Source organism: Molossus molossus, unplaced genomic scaffold (assembly GCF_014108415.1).
Source record: "Molossus molossus isolate mMolMol1 unplaced genomic scaffold, mMolMol1.p scaffold_m16_p_5, whole genome shotgun sequence".
NCBI classification, from domain to species: domain Eukaryota; kingdom Metazoa; phylum Chordata; class Mammalia; order Chiroptera; family Molossidae; genus Molossus; species Molossus molossus.
In genome coordinates this window covers 55707903-55723834 of record NW_023425388.1, presented here as the reverse complement: position 1 = coordinate 55723834, position 15932 = coordinate 55707903, and the positions used below count along the sequence as shown (strand labels likewise).

The window sequence follows — 15932 nt, the reverse complement described above, 5'->3', positions numbered from 1 at the left end:
GCAGGATGTTTTCACTCCAGAATGCAAATTTAAGGAATCTGTGTTTGAAAACTACTACGTGATCTATTCTTCCACATTGTACCGTCAGCAAGAATCAGGCCGAGCGTGGTTTCTGGGACTCAATAAAGAAGGTCAGATTATGAAGGGGAACAGAGTAAAGAAAACCAAGCCCTCGTCACATTTTGTACCAAAACCTATTGAAGGTATGAAACGAACTTCTTTTCTTCTTTAGACTCTAATCAGTAGAGTTTCCTTAGAATGCAACACATCAGAACCAAAATTCAGAAAACACAATAGTAGCTCTTCATATAAAAAAAAAATAAAGAAACTTTTATTACAAATACTTGGTACTTAGAAAAAAACTGCTTCAATATGGAAAGCTAGAAAAATTCCTGAAATTAGAAAAGCAGTGGTAGTTACACTTTGAAATATAATTTCCTTCTTTTTTGAACACAATAATTTAATATCTTAGGCTACACCGTTAAAAAATCAAGAATATTACTTTAGTACTTTAAAGTTTTCAAGAGCCTTTAAGAAATATGTTTATACCCTAATCTCTACATCTTTGTGAACACATCTAACAATAAAATGTATTAATTTTTCTTTGTATTTTTTGAGGAAAGAAAGTAGTATGCTATACTGTGATCAATAAATATTTATTTATTTATTTATAGCATTAAATGTCATCTTCTATTGAGCTTATAACGTCCCCTCCTTCATTATTTAAGATAATTATATTTAATTGATATTTAATATATGGCTTATTTCAAATTGAGTAGTGGAATAAATAATTTTCTGCTGAGGAAACCCACTGTTTTGCAACTTCTTTCTTAAGTACAATCATTTGAGTGACCACATTTATTGCAATCAGACAGTTTTTTTTTTTTTTTTTTCAAGTATAGGCTCAGAAAACAGCAATGGTCTGGACATGTACCAACATAACATTCTTCTTTAAATATCACACATTATAATTACTTAAAATATTAGTTCAGGCTCCTTGTCTGAGGAAATGTGAAAATTGAAGCAGTGCATTACAATTAATTATATATTTTACTTATATATGATTAGTGGATATTTGGCCCTAAGATGTCACAGAGATATATGGTTTATGCCAAAAGGTCTTTGATATTTGGTCCTGTCCAAAACATCCATGGAAACATTTGGACCACACAGACCCATCTACCTCACCCATGGTCATTAGCAGCTAGGCTAGTGAGAAAAAGAGGGTTATTATTGAGAAGGCCGCCACAACACAACTATTGGACCATTAAAACATTATGGTATTTTTTATACATTAATCCTGTAAACCAAAAGTCTAGTTAAATATTATGGGTTCTCTGAACCCAGAGAATTTTTTTAAGTAAAGACAGTTTGGATAGAACCAAATGTCATGTCCTGCAATTATAGGTAGATGATTGATAGATAGATAGATAGATAGATAGATAGATAGATAGATGATAGATAGATAGATATACATACACATACATATATACACTTATATGTATATGTATATATGTATATACGCACATATGATACTATGATATTGTGTAACATTGCTGTCCCCTAAATATCTAGAAGGTCTGGTCTGGTCAACCAGTATAGGGACTCAATGCCAGTTGCTGAGTACATATGACATCAGCCAACAAACATTGGTTAAATCAATACTATGTTTAAAGCATGGGGGAAATGTGATGTTCAATGCTCCTAGTCTCTTTCAAGTCTCCCCTCAAGTCCTGTGCTTTTAACTACACGAAACTGAACTTTTCGTTCTGCAATAGTTTTTCAAGAATATGAGCCACATAGTTTTCTTTGCCCTTCCCTCCCCACATTTTCTATGTTCTTATGTGCCTGGGAAATGCCTCATAGTTCTTGTAAAAAATTAATTTAAGAACCAGTACTTCTGTAAGGGCCTCCCTGAATTTCTTCAAGTATAAATAAGCATTTCTCTCCTTTAGAAATGGTTGCATTGTATTAAATTTACCTCTTTTCTACTCTGTCTCTTTTTATCCACGGTAAGCTCACTTTTTGAATGAACAGAACGTGTTTCATTTTTCCTGTTTCCCTTATACCATTTTGTATCTTGTGCAATATCTGGCATATCACAGAGATATGAAATAATCAGTTATCAAATGAGTAAGTGAACATGGGAATGAACAAATGAATGAATAGGTAAGTATAAAGACAAAGAAGAGCTACCTTTTTCCCGAAAACTTTATAATATTCTTGAAGATACAAAATGTTTACTAATAGCAATAGTATCATGTAAAAAGAGAGAGATTACACTGCTGCTGGGATCACTTCCACCAAAAGAATGAGATCATGGAAAAGACTGTATTTAAAGGTAGCTTCAGGCCTAGGCCTGGGTCATACCGTTTGAGATAAGAGATGGGGACTGAGCAGGACAAAAACACTCCAGGAGCCTCTTGAGTAAAGGCAGCAGTGTGCCTACTATTAGGGTTCTGCAGAGGCAGCCTAAGAAATAGATAATACTTTCCATGGACAAATATATTGATTCTAAAAATGATGTTCCAGACTGATTTTTCTTTTAACTCTGCATCTTTATTTGTGTAGTTAAGTTGACTCTTTTTTTGGGGAGGGGGGGGGTTGTTTTGCAAGTATTATATGCTCATTAACAAGGTTTGCAAAGTTCAGGAAAGTATAAAGGAAAATATCTGTGTTTTATTTATTCCTTTTTTGACTGCTATATTTCATGCTGACCTACGCCCCTTCCTACCAAAAAAATACCCCACAAACAAACAAACAAAAAACGAACACCTATAACCTACCATCCTAATTATAGCTGCATGTTGGCTAGTCAGGTTTCCTTCTGAGTCCATACACCTTTGGGAAAGAAATGCACACAATGATCATATTCCTTAGCCCAGAGGTGCTTTCATTCTACATTTATTGCTCTGTTGCAGTACAAATGTGGAAGAGATGACTAGATGTTTCTAGTGTGTACATTGAATTAGGTTTTCTGCATATAACACAAAACTAGATGCCATCTGTCCAGGGCCAGTACTGTGACCTCCCCGTTGTTCGGGACCCTGGCTGTGCCCAGCTCTTTGGGCCCCTCCCCCTAGTTTGCTGTACAACTGTGCATCAACCCCACACAGTAGCCCTGGATCTGCCCTGATCCCCATGACCACCCAGCATCCTCATTCCAATCAGAGGGCACAGAAAGAGAAGGCGATGGAGGCTAAAGCTTGTGCCATGTTCGCTAAGAGGGTCCCGTTAGCTGCCATATGATCCCTCCGTCCCACTGACCGAACCCAGTCAGGTGGCCACACTTAGGTGCAGGGGAGTCTAAGAATATCGTTTTCTTCCTGGGTGGCTACCTTACAAGCAGATGTTCAGTGACTTGGGGAGAGTGGCAGGTGGGATCCGGCCGAGGGGGCCTGTGCTCCAGCCTGCCAGCGCCTCCACCTGCGAACAGCGCCCACTCCCCAGTGTTCTCACCGACAGCTTTCGCTTGGTTGGTTGGTTGTATTTTTCTCATTTACCGATGCTTCCGGATGATTTTCTTTTTTTTTTTCCCTGGGAAAAAATAAGGTCCATTTTTAATTGGATTTACTAATACTTGGATTTACTTCCAAGGCTCTTTGTCTCTCTAGATTATGGGAATGGACCTTAGGTATGACGTGCACAGAATATGATAAGAATCGCTTCCAAAAAGGAGGACAAGAACGTAATTGTTTTCGGATCAAAGACCTTTTAATTCCATAGAAATGTTTTTGCTTTTTGTCTTAGAGAGCAAGGTTCACTTTTTTGAACAATATTGGGTAACAGCTTTAGAAATGCTTGCTTTGTACAGTTATTGTACCTGCATATCTCATTTATTGCCTGTTTTATTTTTCATTCCATTTCTACCAAGTAGAATCTAGAGAGACAAGTCAAGCAGCTTGTCAGGGGCAGAGCCAGAACTCAGACCTTTTAAAATCTCAAGTGAACCTGCTCCTTAGGAATAAAAGCCATTTTACATTCATGGAGACCTTCATGCTCTTATATTGTAACTTACCTGATATACATGAAATTGGTCTGTACTCTTTTTTTTTTTTAGTATGTGCCCCTAGGAGGAACCAAACCTGGGACTCTCTGGTCTGCAGGCCAGTGCCCCAACCGCTCAGCCAAACTGGCCAGGGCTTGGTCCGTACTCTTATGCCTCATCTATACTTTGATATTATTTTTATAATATAAAACATATGAACAACTACCCAATGATTCTCCACGCAGTTATATTTTTATATCACTAAATGATCTTTACTAGCTATCATTATTATCAGAGATATGTACACTTGAGGTTTTGTTGGGCATTATTCTTAGGGGAACTTTGTTCTCCCTGCTAGGAGCCCAAAACTACTCTCGCTACTACTGTTATTACTACTATTACTAGTCTTTCTACTTCTATATACCATTTATCAACTTACCATTTGTTGGGCAGGTTAAATATATTATCTTGTTAAATCTCACCATAGCCCTAATGTTATTTCTCCTTATTTTATACATGAGGAAACTAATATTTAAAGTAACTAACCTGTCCAAGACAATGGGCTGGATAAATACAAAACTGGGATTGCAGTCTAGTGTCAATGCCTATGTACCCAACCCTTATACTGTACTGCCCTGCAATCTGAAGCAAGGCTATGCACATGCAAATACTCAGGAAAGTTACTGAGAGCAAAGCAGACATGTTACAACATGATACAACTTGAATAGTTAGCTGATTTTAAACCAGACACAATTGAGACAGTATGCGTGTATATGATGGTATAAATTCCTATCAGTAGATGGTAAGATAGGATTGTTATGAGGATGCCATGTTAACAGTAGGCAAGAAAGAATGAAGAATACATCACTTTTTCTGATGACTTTTAACAGGCTTCCTTTCCTACTCTGTAGAAGAGGAATTAGGATCAGATGATTCCTGAAGTTCTTTGGCAGGGACCTTCTGTGGTAGCCTTTATAAGCACTTTATTGTAAAACCATGTTCCTTCATATATGAAGGATATATAAGTCCTTCATAGCATAGGCTTTACATATAAAAATATTCTAAACACATTTCCTTTATTGAGTTACTGAATGAATAAAGTACAATTTTATGAGCTGTTTCCATGATGAGTGGTCTGTGACTTTTATTGAAGGGGGGGCAGAATGAAAGACATTCTAGCCATAATAGCTAGGATTTTTGATAATATTTTTTCATATGCCAAATATAAAGCATATAACTAGAAGACACTTTTAGAAAATAAATAGGAAAAACCAGCTACATAAGAAATTAGACATATTGCTGTTTAACCAGAAAGGCTGTCAGTTATTTTCAGTTTAGGAAGGAAGTTTTGTAAACCTATCAGCCCACCACCAGTACTGATTCTGACAGAGTCCAGTACTATAGACAGTGAATCTCCTTTCTTTGTGAAGGGAACTGGCTCTTGTGGAGGAGAGCCAGGGCAGGTTTGTTTAGTTACTGTTTCTGTATTTCAAATAGCTCTGCCTTTTTTTCAGCCTCACTGGTGATATAATTTTGAATTTCAGGATTCTCAAAATTAAGCTCTGCCAGTTTGAGGATCTTTCAGTCCTGCACTGATCACATGACGGTACAGTAATTTTCCACCAACCCCTTTCTCTGCACAGCTTCACCCTCCATCCTGTGTTTAGAATACAGGCGGTGTTAATGAGGGGTTGTCTATTCAGACAGATGGATGGACTTAATATTTAAAGCCATTACCATGTGCTTTGCACAGAAACCTCCACTTACATGGGTCCCCTCCCCTGGAATTGAAGGCAACAGTGTTGCCCTTTTAGAGCATTGTTCATGCCAGATAATCTACTCCCCATATTTAAACTGTCTCAGTGGCGACCTCCCCCTTTAGTTTCAGACACAGCAGTCAAATCCTCTGACAAAGAACAAGGCACAGTCTCCCCCTTTTCGCCTCCTTTCTCCTTCCGAAGCTCATTACTTAGCTCCTGTATGTCGTTAGCTATTCAGGGCCTAGTTTCTTCCCCCTGAAAAAAATGTGTGCACTTTCCAAAGGTTTAAGCTTCCAGAACATAATCCTGGAGAGAAAAAAATAGGTTTCTAAAATAAAATGAGTATCAATTGAGAGCCATTGCTAAAGAAGTTATTAAACCTGGAGTAAAGGAGTATTTACCCTGCACTTTTTTAAATACATACCTTTATTGTTAAAAGTATTACAGATGCCTCTCCTTTTCTTCCCCCCTCCATTGACATACCCCTTTCCACCAGATTATTTTCTAGTGGGGAGACAGGATTAACGCACACACACACACACACACACACACACGCACACACGCACGCATGAGGCAGCTGATTTACGTCCAGTAACATGAAGTACATCAGTGCTTCCCAAACTTCTGTATCAGAGCCATCTGGAATATTTGTAAATGCTACAGAGTCTCAGGACAAATCCCTAAAATGTTCTGATTTATTTATTTATGACTTAGGAATCAACAGACATAAAAAACTGTTCAAGTAATTCTGATGGCAACCAGGTTTGAGCCTCAGTGTTCTCAACTGAATGTATTGTTTCTAGGCTCACTTGGGTTAAATCTAGACATAAACTAATATTAAATATATTCAGATTATTGTGTTCAATACATTGGAATTCGCCTAATCTACGACAGTTAAATTGACTCTGACACCATGGAATTAAATATATTAAATAATGTTACCTTTTTACATTTTCTGCTCCAATAAGATGAGTGCCTCTTAGTGCTGGGTTAAGTTACCATACGGAGTCAGTAGCGGTAATGCCAGCTGTTCTAGGAAATTGACCACTGAGAAAGAGCGATCTAACGGAAACAAATCGTGGACAAACAGAGGTCTCACTGTTCCGATAAAAACAGCAGCAAATGATTTCTAAGGAATTTTGAGAAAAGAACTTACTTTGTTCAACCTCAGTTATCTCTGAAGATAAAGTCAATAATAAATTCTATCTGTTTCTTAGGGGTAATGTAAAGATTAGACGTTATAAGAAAGTTGGATTTCTAAAATGTGTTAGGTCCATGAAAAGTGCCTTTTTCCTTGGAAATTGGACATTTTGCTATTGTGTTATGTACTGGAGAGGTGCTCTGAGGACTGACATTGAATAAGGGGTGAGGAACAATGTAAACTGAACTGGAAGAGACAATAATAATCCCTTCAAAACTGTGTAGTAAGACACCAAAGAACAGAACAGCGCGGGAGTCCCGAAGTAAAACCCCAGTTCAGAGGATACCAATGGCACATTTACTTTGATATTTTTATTTCAATTAACTGGAAAGATAACTAAATCCTTTTTTTGGACCCAACCATACTGAAGGACAAAAACAGAAAGATGGAGCAAAATAGTTCCTCTAGTCCCTGATTGTTTTAATTAGAGAAAAGATAATAGCCGTAACTTCCTCTCCTCTGTCTTTTGAGTTTGGGGTCTCTGCCAGCCTGTGACACCTTCTTCCCCAAACCCATTTTAACTCCTTCAAAGCAGCTATTTACTGCCTTTGAATTTCATCTTTTCTCTCCTACCTCCTATCTCTCCCCAACACCTCCTTCTCCCACATGCATTTCCCTTTTACACACAACTATTGCTCTGCTCTCTTTCTAAATGAAGATATAGATCTTTTGTTCACAATGTCTCTTAATAATTTATAACTATTTACAGCATACTTGGTAGATTCCTTTGGCAATACATTGCTTCTGAATCAGCACTTAAAATTTTCCTGCAGTTCCAGAGGGATTCCATGTGACATCAATTAAGGTGTGAAATTGCTTCATGGTAATTGCCCACCCCTTCTATGATCTGCTATTAAGACAATTAAATATCTTTAATGGTACATTAACTAACAGAGCAATCTGACCTTTCCATGTCTTGAAAATTACAGAGGGCCAAGGAAATTCCATTAAATTGGTAGCAATAAAAAAAAAAAATAGTTGCATCTTATTCTTTCTTGATGGGGCTTCTTTATAAAATGCCATTTATGAGCTTTGTTAGAAACTGGAGACATATTGCCTGCATTTGGAAACAGAGTTTCAGCAGCAACAGCTGCCCTCCACACAGGTTTCCAGCTCTCCATTACAGACACTCTACGTCTTACACCTACTTCTCCCCGGGACTACCAGAACTCTCAGATTTTCAGTGCTTTACAAGAAGCCAGCAGTAATATAAAAGTAAGAATTAGTAGAAGTGGTGTTACTTTATATGTGATTTGTATGGGTTATTGTTATTTTCAACGTGTTCCCATAACCAGAGTATCATTGGATAGTCACTAACACTTTGGGAGCATGCATGTTAAAATTACCATTCTGATTTTAAACATGAGGAAACTGAGTTTAAGAGAAGTTACATAACTTGCCCAGGTCCATACAGCCAGAAAGGCAAAACTACGACCGGAGCTGTTATCCTCGTCAAGCACCGCCTAGCACCCTGGACCCTGTTGGCTGAGGATTGGCCATTGTGTTGCAGCATAAGGTCAATACTGACTTGACATGAATGATTCAGTGAAGGTAGTGGGGAATATGTCTAATTGAAGTGGATTCAAGCTATCACTGGAGGTCAATAAAAGAGGAAAGTGATATAAATGACACTTTTGAGGAGTCCTGTTCTGAAAGGGAAGTGGAGAAACGGGGAGCAAGCAGGAGAGAAACATAGTGATTATGTAGTGGGGGTTGTTTGTCCAATGCTACTGTGAGATATTTATAGACTGATGGGAAATAAAAATTGGTGTTGTAGGAGAGAGGGTCACTGAGTGGGGGGATGGGATCAAATGCACAAGTGGCAAGTGGAGGGCACGGGTTAGATAGGAGCAGGCAGCACCCCGGCTTGGCAGCCATCAGGAAGCCAGGACACGGTGAGCAGATGCGCACAGGTTGGTAATATTTGTGGTGGGAATATGAAAACTTTCTCTTCTTGTCTTTTCTAAGTGTAATACAAAGTAAGGTAGGTTACTGATACAGAGGAAAGAAGAAAGGGAATGCAAAGGGAGGCAAGACAGAAAGAGGGGATAGGGTAGGAAGAGAAAAAAGAAAAGAAAAGAGAAAACAAACAAAGAAAGAAGGAAGGCAGGTCTATTACCTGAGCTGAGGAGGGTTTGAGGTGGTGTTGGGAGTCTGAGGAGGAAAGAGAAGGTCACTTGGGAAGAATGGGAGAGGGCTCTGGCTGGAGAAATGTAGTAGGATTCCAGGAAGTGCTAAGCACCCACGCCCATAAGATCTGGGGTCCAGGTTTTGACTTGAGACTAGTCAGCAACATTTTCTGTTTCTCTCCAGGCACATCAAACTATTTGATTGGGAGCTGAGAGCAAGAACCCTAGAATTAATTACACATGGATTTGAGTGTTGATTCTACCTGTATCAGTGCACTACTATCAACAAACTACCCTTTTTGTTCTTCAGGTTTCCCATTGCCGAAGGAACCAATAATGTAGCTACATCTTAGGGTCATTTAAAATAATCTTAGTGTATATACAGTGCAGATATATAGTAAGTGCTCAATTAATAGTAGCTCCGATTATGAGGACAGCTGTTAGGAGAGTACCCAGGGGATGGTAACTTTGCCCCTGGTTTATTTAAGTTGCCTGAATAATAAATAGCAGCAATTCCTGGATTTTACTTTTTCATGCTTTTAAGAAAGGCATGCTTTTAGTTTAAGTTTCCCAGGAGACATTTTTGAGAACTGAAATACAAGTAATTGTTGAAAGTTAAAAGTTGCATACAGGGAATCTGAACTGTTATAATGACAAGGAACACCTGCCTGCATATCCTGATAACTGCATTTGCAAAGAGGTACCAGTGAAAAGAATATAAAAGAAAAGTATTGAATGGGAAGTGCTTGCCTTGGAAAGATCCGTACCTAATCTTACAAAGGGGGGATGGATTTTAGTTTTAACAAGACTTTAAAGCCCAGATATATATATATATATGTTTTTTTTTTCTAGTAGCACAATCTTGCATTTAAAAATAAAGCAAAAATAGAGTAAACATCATAATATTATGAAATTCATAGCTTACAGTCTTGCTAGGACCAAGTGTAGCATTTTATTTGTGATACCAGGACTTCGGGGCTTCCTACAGAAATGTGGCCAGTGCATCTGTCAGTTGTGAAAATGAGAATATTTTTTATGCCAAGTCACAAAGTGACTGGTGTCCACCATTCAGACATGTTCTGCTCACCTTGACGGTGGAACGGGGGTTTCTGCCAAATGCTGTGTGTTAAAGTAATAAATATGTAGATTGTTGGTAGAAACCTGCACTTGACTTATGCCTGCTGATGAGGAAGAATACTCTCTCATCAAAACTCTACCTCATTTTTTTTTCTTTACTTATTTTAGAGAGAGAGGAAGGGAGAAGGAGAGAGAGAAAAACATCAATGAGAGAGAACATTGATTGGCTGCCTCCTGCATGCCCCCCACTGGGGGTTTGGTCCCCCAACCTGGGCATGTGCCCTGACCGGGAATTGAACTGGTGACCTCTTGGCGCGTGGGTCAATGCTCAGCCACTGAGCTACACCAGCCAGGCTATCTCTACCTCATTTTTACTCTGAAAGCTGAGATGAGTTATTTGACTTTAATGAACTATATAGATCAAGAAAAGTCAAACATGAATAACAGGAAACATCCGGAAGAACAGGAAGATGGGGGGAGGAAAGAGAGAAGGAGTCGTGGGATGAGAAAGAAGAGGAAGAATTTGAAACATATATTAGAAGAGAGAAAAAATAGGAAGAACGTTTATTTGAAGAAAGGGTACTAAAATCCAAACAGAAATGCTTCCCTTTTCAGAACATTATCTCCTTGTACCACTTACCTAAAACTATTATGATACCACGTGTGTGGTGACAGTCATCTCAAAAATATCCTGTGGGATAAAAAAAAACAAAGTATTTTTTTTACACTAAAGAGGGAAGAGAACAAGAAACATGAGCAAGGCAACCCAGAAGGGCCAGATGAAAGAGGGGTAACATGGCAAGTCACTCAGGTTAATGCATCCTCAGGAACGGAATACCCTTCACCTGTGGAAGAGTGAGAAGTGAAATCAGAGAGGAACACAGTTGGAAAGTAGTTCCATACGCAGTGCTAGCATTCAGTCGTGCCCACTGCACCTGAAATCCGCATCGAAGAGTAGCCCACGTGGCTCTGAAGGAAACAGGATGAGGCAATACGATCCCAGGTTGCCCAAATCAGAGGATTTGTCTCCAGCTGTTAAATGAGTAGTGGCTCTGAATCTGAGTTTCTGTTTAACAGAATCGGGGAGCTGAGAGGACAAGGAAGATAAGGAGTTGGGTTAATTTGTGTTTTTTTCACTTTATCCCCAGTCTGAAAAATACTCCTCATCAAATGAAACCAGAATATCAAATGTTGCTCTCGTAGCTGTAGTGGACCAGAATGCGTAAAACAGAGAGAATGGGAAGAACATCTTTAAGAACAAAGAGATTTTTTAAAATTCTAGAGATTCCTAAAACAAAATAAATTTATTGCATATGAAATAATAGCTTGTTATAATAGAAAGTGATAAGAAAGCCCCCTCTTTAAATATCACTGTACTATGAACTACTGAACATAAAAATACCGGGCTCTCTGCAATTACTAATAAGGTCCTGATTACTAAGAAGAGAAAAACTTAATTTTGCATGGGATAGGGATGATCCGAGAAGCACAATTTCAGAGTGGTAGAATTTATGTAACCATTGAAGATCAGAACCTAGACAGTTCCCTAGACATGCTTCTTAAACGTTCCCCCCAACTGCTTAGTAGTACATGATTGGAAATTAATTCCAGTACTTCAAATTCTAACTAGTAGCTGTGTAAAGTTGTGATTAGTGTTTACTGTACAGTAAAGTATGTGATTTTCATAAGTGGGATTGGTACCTCTTGACATCATTTGTTGTTTAGTTTTCTTAAGTGCTAGGTCAAGGTCCGCACAGAAACAAAAGGATAACCTCTAACATGTTAACTAGCTGACCGAGTGAACTCCACCTGCAGTTGCAGTCAAAACCATGGCACTTGGAGTATATTAAATATGACCTATATTAGATAAGTGGCAGTTCTCATACAGATAGGTGCCTCAGTCAGGTTTGTTCCTAAGACACCAGAGTGTGTTCACACGGCATCAGAACAACTCACGTACGTTTCAAACGCTGCCAACCTTTCCCTGCGGAACCCATGCAGCAAGATTCCACGTGACTGATTCTTCTCGACTCATCTGACCGGCTGTATTCATGTCATGTAAACATAGACATTTTTCTAGATGAAGAGATTGAATAAATAGATTTTCCCCTATGCACTCATACACTTGATGGACATATTATTAACTCTGCATTCGCTATCAAATTGAGGCTGATATATATCATAATCATGGTTTAAATGGTCTAGCCAGGAATTCAGGCAGTCTGACACAAATTAGCCCTGTCGGTCCTGTCTCTCACCACCTCTTTATTGTACTCTGTTCTTCAGCCATTGTTTTTCTTACATAACCAGCACTTTATCTCTTCATCCTTATTTATTAGATTATCCATCTCTCTAAATCCTCTGCATCTTTCAAGGCTAAATCAGTATCAGAATGCTTTTTTATGTACTCCTTTCCATTTAACTCCCTGCTATGGCCTTTCTACCCTGTATTTTGTGTGCATACCTGTGTTCTCTCTTAGCTTTGAGCCCCTCGAGGGCAGGAATCAAGAGGCAATTTCTTGCAGATGACACAGAATCAGACATATTGCCTGGTATAGAATAAATATTCACCTGTTCATAGAATAATTGAACAGATGAATGCTCGAACAAATTCATCTTTGGCTGTTAGTTAGCAAAGGTTAATTGAAATTTGGGGAGAGAAAGAATGGAAAGTCAGTAATAGAATTAAAGTGCTGCAAAATTAGTTAAGCTGAGTTAAAAGGGTCAGTAAATGCTTTGTGAAACAGTTGATCCTATCAAAGGGATCCAAGATACTGTTGAGCAAAGTAAAGGTTTAGGCTGTAACAAAGAATAAAAAGCATTTATTTGAGCAAAGGATGGCAATTTGGGAGGCACAGATTCAGGTAGTGATTTAAATTGTGCTCTAGTGAGGACAAAGAAAGGCATTGTTTACAAAAGCAAAAACCACAAGGGCAGCTGTCATTTAGGTCCGTGATGCAAATGAAGAATGAGGCTAGGTTAACAGGGATTGGTTAGGTCCAATATGTAAATGAAGGATGCAAAACCTTCTAGTGTTGTTCCCATCTAAGCTTTTGATGTATATGAATGATGGTGGCTGGTGGAAGGATTAGCTCCTTTCAAAGTGAAGAATGTAGATGGTCTGGTTGCCATGGTCAGGAGGAAGTAGAACCTATGATGTGGTTTCATGATTAGCCAAAAGGTTCAAACGTTCGTGAGTGGGACCTGCATAAGACAAAATTCTGTACAGCCTCCTGGCATTGTTTTTGTCTCCTCTACATAATTGACTCTATCTCGGCACTTTCCATTCACAGTGCTCTGCTTCTCCTAAGTCTACATACGGAGGTCAGGTCCAATCAGGGCAGGAAGTTTTCTGAACTAACCTCCATCAGATAGTAATTTATAGCTTTAGTTCTAATCAAGCCACTTCTTGTCCAGAGAACAGCAAATTCTTCTAAAACAGCATGTTTCATAGAAATTATATGAGCTATATATGTAATCTAAAATATTCTGGTAATCACATTTAAAAAAACAAAAAAAGTGAAGTAAATTTTAATAATATATTCAACCCAGTGTATCAAAAATATTATCATTTCAATATATAATCAGTATGAAACATTATTACTAAGATATTTCTGTGAGTGTATGGTTTTTGAAAGTAGCGTTTATTTTACACTGATAGCACATCTGAATTAGGACTAGCGCATTTTAAGTGCTCAGTGACCACATGTGGCTAAATGGAGACTGTGCTACGCAGCGCACTCTTAGGATGTTCTCATCAGTTTCTGCTGTCCTCTCCCCAGTCCCATACTCCTTCAGTTATATCTCAACTCGCCCTTTCTTAGTACGGTCTTAAGACTAATATATTTTATTATTGGGGAATTACTGCTTTTTCCATGCGAATGGTACATCCCTGGCTTTAATAGTCACTTCTTTGTTTACAGCTTCCACTCAGAGCATTTGTTTCTGGGTGTGATTTTAAAAAATGTATATGTAATTTTTAATTCTGTTGTATATAATGTACACAACATTAAATTTACCATTTAACGTGGACATTCCAGTGCCGTTAAGTACATTTTTATTGTTGTACAGACACTACTACCATCCATCTCAAAAACGTTTTCATATTTCCCAACTGAAACTCTCCCATTAAATGTTAACTTCTCATTCGCCCTTCGCCCAGCCCCTGGCTACCATCATTCTACTTTCCGTCTCTATGAGTGTAAGTACTGTAGGTATCTCACTTAAATAGAATCGGAAATTATTTGTCCTTTTGTGTCTAGCTTATTTCACTAAGCATAATGTCTTCATGGTTCATTCATGCTTGTGTCAGAATGTCCTTCATTTTTAAGGCTGAACAGTATTTCATTGAATGCGTATATCACATTTTGTTTATCCATCCTTTGATGGATGCTTTGGTTGCTCCCACCTTTTGGCTAGTATAAGTAATGCTGCTATAAACATGGGTATGCAAATATCTGTTCATGTCTCTACTTTCATTTGTTTTGGGTATACATTCAGAGGTGGAGTTTCTGGAGCATATGGTAATTCTGTGTTTAATTTTTGAATAATCAATGTGTTGTTTTCTACAATGGCTGAGCATTTTATATTTCTACCAGCAATGGATAAGGGTTTCAGTTTCTTCACACATTTGCCAACACTAGTTATTTTTTGGTTTTTGTTTTTACAATAGCCATCCTGCATTTGTTTTTATTAGCATTTTTGGATGGTGGTAGTAATAGTAGAGGTAATGCTAACTTGGATATTGATTAATATATGGGCATAATAACTTAAACATTGTCTGATATAGGACAATCATTTGTACATGTGTTTGATGAATGGCTTTTCTGCTTTCATAAAGAACTCTTGATTAGGCCTTTGAAACCCTACATTCTCATCATGTCTCTGCCACTACTCACCATCTGACTTTAGGGAAGTTGCTTAGTTTCTTTTATATTTACAGAGTGGTGATAAGAATTTCTCACAGGCTGATTATAATTGTCAAATGAGTTAATAATTTTAAAATGGCTCTAAAAACCCTGAAATAATAGATTTATTTAAGGGAGTAAAGGTTTATTTCAAAGAATATCATTGTGGTTACTGTATACACCACAGTGATTTTGATTTATAACATACTTTGTAGAACACTTATGCCTTCAGTTTTCTTCTTGTATTTTGTTTCATCAATTTATTGTGTACTCCTCAGAATAGCATAGTGATAGAGTGTTAATACAACTGCCAAAGAAAGTTATATTACTGAAGACAAATGGGGTTTTTTTGCTCTTTGGTTTTTTTGTTTTTTTTGTTGTTGTTGCTAACTGGATTATGCTTTTAAATTACATTTTAAAATTTGAGATTTCTACCCCATGATTTGTCAGTGTTAGACAGTATTACTGACATCCAGAACCTGTAAATAACAGTGAAAATTAAATCCCAAGAAATTTAAATTTGGATTTTTGGCTTGGCAAAGATTTTGCTGTCATTTAAAAAAATCTGCATGAAGTTTCTTAGTTTGCTTTCTAAAAACATTCAATTAGACATTCAAATACCTATTTGATTTATTGGGGATGGGGGTTTCCATGAACTAAACTAAAATATATAAGCTAGTTTTTTAAATTTCAGGATTTTATTTTTCATTTAATGTAAATATGGGCAAGTTAATGGTCGAGTCATCTTGGAAGAAGAACAAGTTGCACACTTTGCTATGGCACTAATGAGTTCTGTTCTTTTGGAAACTCTAAACTGTTCAGATGCTTCTCTGGGGTTTTTATACTGGGTGGCCAGCAGGGTTAAGTTAC

At 37.7% G+C, this 15932-nt stretch overlaps 1 protein-coding gene across 2 annotated transcripts in view; it reads left to right on the top strand.

The window, feature by feature from the left end:
- The window catches only part of FGF12 (fibroblast growth factor 12), a 509997-nt gene that overhangs the window by 488588 nt on the left and 5477 nt on the right, over positions 1-15932 (top strand). For both annotated transcript variants that reach the window (XM_036243114.1, XM_036243113.1), the window contains exon 4: positions 5-203. In XM_036243114.1, coding sequence (XP_036099007.1) covers positions 5-203 — 199 coding nt within the window. The remainder of the gene's footprint in view (positions 1-4; positions 204-15932) is intronic.